Source organism: Hydra vulgaris, chromosome 06 (assembly GCF_038396675.1).
Source record: "Hydra vulgaris chromosome 06, alternate assembly HydraT2T_AEP".
Lineage (NCBI taxonomy): Eukaryota > Metazoa > Cnidaria > Hydrozoa > Anthoathecata > Hydridae > Hydra > Hydra vulgaris.
In genome coordinates, this window is record NC_088925.1 from 33238758 (window position 1) to 33248450 (window position 9693).

General features: G+C 31.9%; 2 protein-coding genes across 2 annotated transcripts; both read right to left on the reverse strand.

Annotated features, from left to right (window-relative positions):
• Window positions 1-7216: 7216 nt before the first annotated feature.
• On the reverse strand, window positions 7217-8228 carry LOC136081338 (general transcription factor II-I repeat domain-containing protein 2A-like). Its single transcript, XM_065798648.1, has 2 exons — window positions 8109-8228; window positions 7217-8041 (listed from the first exon to the last, which is right to left on the reverse strand). The coding sequence occupies exons 1-2, from the start codon at window positions 8226-8228 to the stop codon at window positions 7217-7219; spliced, it is 945 nt and encodes a 314-aa protein (XP_065654720.1).
• Window positions 8229-8273: 45 nt separating this feature from the next.
• LOC136081339 (protein FAM200C-like) lies at window positions 8274-8858 on the reverse strand. The gene has a single exon (XM_065798649.1). The coding sequence runs from the start codon at window positions 8856-8858 to the stop codon at window positions 8274-8276; it is 585 nt and encodes a 194-aa protein (XP_065654721.1).
• Between the last annotated feature and the right edge of the window lie 835 nt (window positions 8859-9693).

The following is a 9693-nucleotide window of genomic DNA, read 5'->3' on the forward strand; positions in this document are numbered from 1 at the left end:
GTACTTAAATGGTTCAAACGAATGAGAGCTGATAATGTACCAATTAGTGGCTTGCTGGTAAAATAAAAAGCTTTATATTTTGCGATAGAGTTATGCGTCAAAAATTTTCATGAATTTACTATTTTATAATAGACAATCTACAATTACTGATTTTTTTTTCAAATTTAAAAGTTTAAAACACATAATATATATTGCTTTTAGGCCTAAGAATTACTATTTGTTTGTATGTTTGATTTCTATTCGTTACTTTGAAAAGAATATTTGAAAAAAAGTCAACTTTCTATAATTCGAAAATCTCTCTAATTCGAACTTTTATTTTTCTCCATAAAATTCTAATTAGAGAGATTGCACTGTATAAATATATAAATATAATATATAACGCACGCAGACGGCCCTTTTAATTCGGCCGCCTACGTGCGGTGCACGCAATGAACGCCGGTCAAGCGCAGCACTGAGTTATTTTAAGGCATGTGGAACAGGTATTTGATATTCTGGTAGGTTTAGTATTCTCAATCCTCACTTCAGCCAAGTTAAGTGAACATAATAGTGATTCACTAAACTTCTTGTTTAATTTAATTTTGATCTTGCGATTTTAGTGAACGCATGCGCATTGCACCCTAACTTAAACTTTTGTGCTAAATGCTAATATTTAAAAATATTCGGGAACGATTATACGTATTTTTGATTAATACGCGGTATTGAACTCGAATTTAACACTTAAAACTAGATACGCATTTTTCTAGTATCAACAGCAGTATAAAATACGTAATAAATACTCTGGCTATTTACAATACCAGATGTGCCGGCTGGGAGTAAACGGAGCAATTTTTAAAATGGTTTAAAAGTTAGTTAACAAACCAAATACAATTTGTTTCTTTTAACGATCTTTATCAAAAAAATGTTTTAGATATTTCATGTGGCGTTCCGCAAGGATCAATATTGGGGCTGCTTCTTTTTTTAATCTACATTAATGATTTGCATAATACTCTTAATGTTTTCGTATGATACTAATTTATTTTTATCAAATAACAGTATCAATGAACTCTTTGCTACTATTAATGAAGAAATTAAAAATATTACTAACTGGTTCAAATGCAATAAACTTACCCTAAATATTGACAAAACAATATGGATTCTTTATTAATCAATTGCTTGAAAAAGTTATTTACCCCCAACTCTACCTGATATTTTTATTGACCAAATTAAAATAAAAAGAGATTGCCTCACAAATTTGCAATACGTGTAATTAATTTTGCTATTTACCTTAAAACCTACCAATAAATACTCTCTAAGAATTACCATCCTTCTAAATGAGCCCTTTTGTCGCAAAAAACTTTAATCATTTGCATTGATTACCGTGCGCCCCATTTGTGGAATAAAATTGCTTTGCCTAATTTTTATTTTGATCTAGCAACTTTTTTGCATCTTTTCAAAATTAAACTAAAAAATCTTTTACTCTCCCATAATATCAAAATATGACAATAATATTTATATTATGGATATATTTATTAAACTTTATTCCCTATACTACAAAGCGATATATGTATGTATATTTTATTATATTATGTTGTACTTATAGTTAGTTACTTTATAACCTAATATTTTGTTTACACTAGTTTAAGGTTCTGACGATCTTACAGATGTTTTTTCAAATACCTAGTTTTTCTAATGTTAAAAAATTAAGAAAATAAAAACTATTATAAAGTAAGAATACATAGAACTCTAGATTGTCATCAATTTATTGTGTAGTTATTAGGGTGCCTAAAAATGTCAATCCAAGTCATTCTAAGCAGAATCACTGGGTCTTTTCGCTTTCATCTTCAACTGGAGTATTGGATGTAGAGCTGCTCCAAGGAGGGGAGGGCAACGGGACAATGTTGACCCAGGCCCTGATATAAGAGGCCTCAAAATTCTTGTTTTAAAAATCTGTACAGTTAATTCAAATTTATAAGATTTAAAGGTGAATGACAAACCAAAACTGAGCTAGGTAGTGCAACATCCATTAGTTTAAACTTAATGTATACTTTTTTCAAGTCATGTAAAAAAAAAGGGGGTGACGCAAAATTGCCTGACATATACAAAGAGCATAAATCAGGCATCCAACCATTTTCTTATTTTGTTAATGTTCTTTCCACAAATAATAAGCACATTTGATGCCTATATATTTATAAATAGCGATAAAATATGCAAATCTAAGAATGCAGCGTGCAAAAGTTTAGAAACACCTACTTTTTTTAGTTTTTACTCCATAACTTTTAACAAACTTTCTTAAATAAGCTGAAATTTTTACCAAATGTGCTTTATATTATTTTAATTTAAGATACAAACCAAAAAGTTGTAAAATTGAACGGTTAATTAACTTTTAATTGTTTTTTTGAAAAAGCTTCCGTGCAAAAGTTTAGAAACAGTATCGTCAATTAAATAATATTTTTGCAAACAAAAGAAAAACTAAAGGCCAAAATATTTATAAAATTTATTAATTCAATTACTTAGTGATATTTAAAAAGCAGGGGAAAGGCAAAGGGATTTTCAAAGGAAGTAAAGAAATTAGTTATAAAAACTATGAGAAATAAAATAACTTACAGGCAGATTTCTGAACTTTACAATGTTTCTAAACCAGGAATAAGTCACATTATCAAAAGATTTTGTCTGCGCAAAAATATTGAAAGCAAACCTCGTTCTAGAAGACCGAAAGTTACAACTGAAAAGACTGATAGATTATTAGTAACGTATTTCAAGAATAATCCTCGCAAGACTGCTATCAAACTTAATTCATTTATGCATCAGTTTCATGGCACAAACGGTTACGTCGATACCATTAATCGTCGAATACAACTAAATGATCTGTTTGGCAGCCGTCCAGTTAAAAACCCAGCCGGCACAACTCGGAAAAAAGTTACGCTTGGTTTCTGTTGCGTTTTTAAAACTTTTTAAAATAAAATAAAAAAAGCATGTCAAAAATGGTTTTCATTCCGTGAAATTAACTGTTACTATTTACCATAAAATTACCATAAATACCAGTTAAAATATTATTGGTTTTATCGTTACGGGAACGTAGTGTTATATTATAATATCTTTCCGTAAGAAATGCAAAACCAATGATAAAAGTATGCGACATTTACATTTTACTTTAAAACCCCAAAAAATACGTTTCAAAACTCGAGTAAAATTGCCCGTAATATACACGTATTTTTTGCTTACGCCCAGATCGTCAAACGCGTGTCTATAAAGGTTTTAATTTCGAAAAAGAAATTAGATGTGCCGGCTGGGAAACCGCTGAAAGCTGCAAGAAATTTAAAAACCAGAATAAAATTTGCAAAAGATTATATTAGTTGGTCAGTTAATGACTGGTCAGAGAGTTTATTTTGACAACAAATAACTGGAGAGAGACTAATGACTGGAGTGAGAGACTAATGAATGGAGAGCTAATGACTGGAGAGCTAATGACTGAAGAGAGAGACTAATGACTGGAGAGCTAATGACTGGAGAGAGAAACTAATGACTGGAGAGCTAATGACTGGAGAGAGAGACTAATGACTAAAGAGCTAATGACTGGAGAGAGAGACTAATGACTGGAGAGCTAATGACTGGAGAGATACTAATGACTGGAGAGCTAATGACTGGAGAGAGACTAATGACTGAAGAGCTAATGACTGGAGAGAGAGAGACTAATGACTGGAGAGAGACTAATGACTGGAGAGCTAATGACTGGAGAGCTAATGACTGAAGAGAGAGACTAATGACTGGAAAGCTAATGACTGGAGAGAGAAACTAATGACTGGAGAGCTAATGACTGAAGAGAGAGACTAATGACTAAAGAGCTAATGACTGGAGAGAGAAACTAATGACTGGAGAGCTAATGACTGAAGAGAGAGACTAATGACTAAAGAGCTAATGACTGGAGAGAGAGACTAATGACTGGAGAGAGAGAGACTAATGACTGGAGAGCTAATGACTGGAGAGAGACAGTTTTGTCAGTTATTGTAGTTTTATATTATTTAAATAATAAATTTATTATTTAAAAAGCATTTTTAAATAATAAAGTTTTACAGAAATCTTACGTTAAACTGGTAGTACCAATCCGTTTAGTAACTTAATTTATATAAAAACACATATTTTTCTAATCCTTGTTTTGCAAAGTACCATATAGTACTTTGCAAAGAAAGAACTTTGCAAAAGTCTTTGCAAAGCTCCTTCTTTGCAAAGTACTATATGGTACATTAAACTGTTTCCATGCTTTTTTAAATTCCATTTCTTATATTTTTACAACCTAAAAAGCTGCTGACATAGAGCTCTCACACTGCCTTCTGTTTTTCTGACAAATTTTCCTATGTTTAAAACAAGAGATATTGATAAAAAAAAACTTTTATATTCAGTCAAATACAATTAAACTATAATATAAACACCTTAGGACGTGTTATAATTTTGCAATATATAATACAATATATATATATATATATATATATATATATATATATATATATATATATATATATTATATATATATATATATATATATATATACATATATATATATATATAATAAGATGCACAAAGAAGTTTTATCATATGAATTTTTTTCAAAAAACATTTTTGTAGAAGTAAAAACATTTTTATAAGCTTATATTGATATTTTATTGTAAATATAGAACAAATAACAACAAACATTCTTAAAAATTCCAACTCTAACAAAAAAATGGCTTTTTCTTCTACAAAACTAGAACCTACCACATCTCTTATGTTGAACATCAGTTTTGTTTTCATTTCTTGTGAATTCACAACATTTTTTTAAGTTCATCATTTTTGTATTCAAACTAAAACTAAAAAATTTTGTTAGAGGAACTAAAAAAATACATTTAAAATGCCCAATTCTGCTTAAACTCATGCTGAGTGTCGAAACACAGTTTGAATTCTCTACATGTCAAAATGCGATCAAAGTATAACACCTTTCTTGATAAGCAGATTGGCAAAACACTCTCGAAAACCATTACACTTTAATGATGATCATTTTCCAAATGGAATGTGCACAAATTGTCGTATCATTCTGCACAAAATTGGTGACGGAAAAACATCACAGCCATTTCTCAAATTGTATGATTTTAGTTCAATTGCTGTGAAGACATCAACAAGAAATTCTCCTGCATGTGACTGTATTATTTGCCAAATTGGTAAGTCAAAGGGCAAAAATTAGTCTCCTTTGTCCAGCAGTACTACTCAAGAGAAATCATATAAAGCTGAATGAAGATGCACAAATGCCTCATTGTGATTGTACCGGGTTTATCCCATAAGTGCACCCCTGGAACTAGAAGTACAAACCTGATTGGATTTGCAAAAACAAACGCAAAAAGCGCAGAAATTCTTGGATATTCTGTTTTGGGAACCTAGCATGCGTTTCCAAATGGCACAGTGCGACTAAGCAAATTAGGTGGGGGACCTAAACTACCACTGAAACTTAATAAGTGTTTTTTCACTGCTTTTTGCCCAACATATCGCTTTTCATTAGGTACATTTTATTCTATTTATCCGTTTTAATTTTTTTTTTTTAAACATCTTCGCTTCCAGCAAGGCTGCTAGAAACCACTAATTAGAGTTGGAAGTTACTGGAAGAGAAAAGATGAAGATTGTAGAGCAAGATAACAATTGGCAGACGACTTAAAGGATTGCAAATTATATGAATCAGGAAAGCAAGATGAAGAAAGCGAATTCCAAAGAGCTGATGTTCGAAGAAAAAAACTAGACAAACAAGTGTTTTTGGAGCACTTAGGAACAGTCACAAAAAAAGAATGAGACTTAATTGAATGAAGAGTCACACGAGAATGAATTTTAGTAGATGGCACAAGAGACGCTAGCTCTTTAGAGCAGTGCCCATTATAGTAATTGTAGAAAAGAGAAAGAGAAGCAACATTACAACGATGTGATAATGGTTGAAGGTTGGCTGCAAGAGCAGGCACAACTATGTTTACAATGCGTTTTTTCACTGTTTCTAAAAGAGAAAGGGCATCATTAGACGATCCACCCCAGATATCGCAACAGTATTTCATACAAGGCCGGATTTGAGATTTATAGAGATAGAGAATAGAATCCGAAGTAAGAAAGTTTCGAGCTTATAAAAATAAAGAGATGCAATCTTAGCAGATGCTAAATTTGCAACTGATTTGATATATGGTTTACAAAAAAGATTGGAAGTAAAAGTTAATCCTAGAAGATGAAGAGGAGATGACTCATCGAGTACTGATGTACTCGATGATCCGTTTATAAATATAGGAACGGTGATCCGCTCATATATATAGGAAGATCAAAATTATAAAGATTGGCTGAAAAAAATTGAGTTTTATCTGTATTGAAGTTCACTAGCTACTGCGAGCCCCATGCTGCAGCAGAAGAGAGATCCTTTTCAAGCTCAAATGCCCCCTCCAAGCAATCAGAGAGTGTTGGTTTCTTATCACGACAACAATAAATGGTAGCATCGTCAGCAAACAATGCCACCTTAGATGTGAGAGTATCTGGAAGATCATTAATGTAAATTAAAAAGAGTATAGGGTCAAGGACAGAATCTTGAGGAAACCCTGAAGTTACAGAATAAGAAGAAGAGTGCTGTCCATCGAGGACAACTTTTATAATACGATTGGAAAGGAAGAATTCAATAATCTTAAAGATGTTGCCAGATACACCATAAGATGGCCTTAACCTCTCCATCTTTATCTAATGCACGATAAAACCTATCAGTTATTACTGTTAGCAAATCAGCTGTAGAACGAGAAGATCGAAATCCATATTGATGGTCAGAAAGTAGGTTATTAGATTCAAGATGAGAAATTAAGTGTTTGTTAATTAAAGATTCAAAAACCTTGTATATGATAGGAAGAAGACTATTGAGACGGTAGTTAGACGAATGAGATCGCTCTCCAAACCATGGAGGAGAGTGAGGCTTGACCTGGAATCGTCAAGAGGGAACAAAAGATTCCATGCCAGCCTTAATCCACGAGGTTATGTAAGAAGCACATTTGTCGACAGGAAGGCAAAAGATTTCTACCCAAGTGCCTACACCAGTGGTAGGCACCATATTTCCAAAGGAGCCCTTGCAAAATTCTTTTTTTAGTTGCGGCCCACAGCAATAAATAAATTATATATAAAATAGGTTATATTACCTATATAACAGATTATAGTATAGAATTAGATTATAGAACTAATAATTGTATCAATACAAAATACATACTTAAGAAAAAAAACACATAAAACACGAATAAAAATTTGGTGAGTATTTTGTTGTTGCAGCTAGCACAAGGTCATTCAAATGAGTGTCAGTCAGTCTTGTTCTGTAAACATTTTTTATAATTTTCATGGCTGAGAATGTTTGTTCGCATTGGTAACTAGTGCCATACATACAGATAAGTCTATTTGCATGTTTTTTAAGAACTGGAAAACGTTCCTTTATGACAGCATGCCAGAAAATAATTAAACTTTCACCAAAAGTGCCATCTTCATCTTTTTTTGGTGCCTTTCTTCTCAACTCGTCGTCACATTGAAAGTTAATTAGTTCATCCTCTGCTTTTAAAATATCAGCTTCTTCAAAGTCCTTTAGAATACTAATATCATTCATATCAAAGTCAAATGGATAACACAAAAAAACCATATGCTTTTTTAAGTCTTCAAATTCATTAAATCTGTTTTCAAATTGATCATACAGAGCAGTCACTATTAATGAAAATGACGATAACATTTCCTTTGATGGTTGACATTCATTTAAAGTAGGAAAATGAGTACAACTACCAGATGCAAATTGAGTTTTGTACAAATTAAGTTTTGTCTTCATCACAGTGATGTGGTTGATCAAATCACAAACCAGCACACGGCGGCCTTGTAATCTCTTATTCAGAACATTGAATTGTGCTGTGATGTTGCAAAGGAAAGCCAGTTTACACTTAAACTCTTCAATAGACATTGTAATGAATGAAAATTTTTGAGTTACCATGAACTGCAGTACACTTGGCAAACACTCCCAAAATCTGTTAAGAATATTTCCTTCTGATAGCCACCTAACCTGCAAAAAATAGACAAACATTTATTTTTGATTGTAATGGTAAATTATTTATTTTTTGTCTATATACCTCTGAATGAAGAAGAAGATCACCATGTTCATCTTCATTTTGTTCCCTTAGCGCACGAAATTGACGCCGTTTGAGTGCATTGGAACGTATATGATTGATTGTTTTTACTACAGCTGTCATTACATCATCAATTGTCGCAACTTTAGCGCACAGTGCTTCCTGGTGTCATATCACACAGTGATATGACATAAATTTGTTAGGAAACTCACCACTATTTCTCAGCAAAGCAACAACTCCTCGAATTCTTCCAATCATAGCAGGAGGGCCATCTGTGACAACTGAAGATAATTTTTGAAGAGGCATTTTCCTATTTTTTAATATTTTGAATAATTTGTCATAAATGTCTTGTCCAGTTGTAGTTGTTTCCAGTGGTTCAATTCCAAGCAGTTCTTCAAGTAAACAACAATTCGTAGTGATAAAACGTGCATAAACACAGAGTTGTGCTTTAACGACAAGGTCAGTAGACTCATCGAGAGCGATACTCACAAATTCAGCTTCTGACAGATTGTTTGACAATTGTTCATAAACATTAACAACCATTTTCTCAATTTTTCGAGTAACTGTACGCGCGGACAAGTGCATACTTTGAAATTTGTCATGAATTTTTTTATCATTTGGGAAAAGAAATTTTGATGCTTCAATGATGCATTCTTTGATTATTTCACCATCAGTAAATGGTTTCAGGTTTTTTGCTAATATCCATGACACCATATTAGAGGCACGAGTTTCACAATCAACACTGCTAGACATTTGTTGAAACAAATTTTTCTGTTTTTCTAAACAGCTTTTCAATGAGTCGTATTTTATTTTTCTGGTTGTTGAATCAAGAGGATATTTAGTATTGTACAATTCATGTTTTGATACGAAATGACGTTCAAGCTTGGTTCCTTTCAGTTCACTAACAGTCTCATTACATATTAATCATAGAGCATTGTTACTTGGTCCCTCAGTGAAGAAATAAATCAGCTCCCATTTTTCATTCCACTGACGTGCATATTTACGCTTCGCTTCATGTTTACCTGGCATATCTTTGCAAGTTAATGTGTGTATTTATCAAAGTTGCAACTTCTGAGTAAAGCATCCAAACTCGATAACCGGTTACTCGATAACTGGTTATACTCGAGTAATTTTTGGTTATTCAATTTCCAAATATTGCGTCTTAAAAAACCGGTTATTTAAAACATAAAAGATTTGCTATTTCTTTTATAATACTTATTTCGTAAAAAATCTAAACAATGTAGTATTTTTATTCAAGAAAAGTACGAAAAACATTCTAAAAACGATAACTTTTACCACTGGTATATTTGATATGAAGTAGTTTTTACAGCGTTAAATTAATTAAATTGTTGTTTGAGTTACTTCATCTGAACAAATTCGAATGTTCTAATTATTTTTGACGTGCTTTTCGAATGTTTTTATTTTTGTAGAGTAATTTTTTAGCATGATTTAACTTTTAAGTATAAGGATCTTATTTGAAGTCTTAAAGTGCTACAGTGTTAGAGTTAATTAAAATTATTTTTTTACTAAGTCTAAAATGACAAGATCTGGTTTTAGGGAGTATTTTATAAGGAGGCTTTATAATTTT

Bases quoted from the DNA above. Each gene is read 5' to 3' on its own strand.
- LOC136081339 (XM_065798649.1), bottom strand. From the start codon at position 8,858: ATGTCTAGCAGTGTTGATTGTGAAACTCGTGCCTCTAATATGGTGTCA.
- LOC136081338 (XM_065798648.1), bottom strand. From the start codon at position 8,228: ATGACAGCTGTAGTAAAAACAATCAATCATATACGTTCCAATGCACTC. The intron at 8,042-8,108 runs GTATATAGACAA...TATTTTTTGCAG, and splicing joins ATCTTCTTCTTCATTCAGAG to GTTAGGTGGCTATCAGAAGG.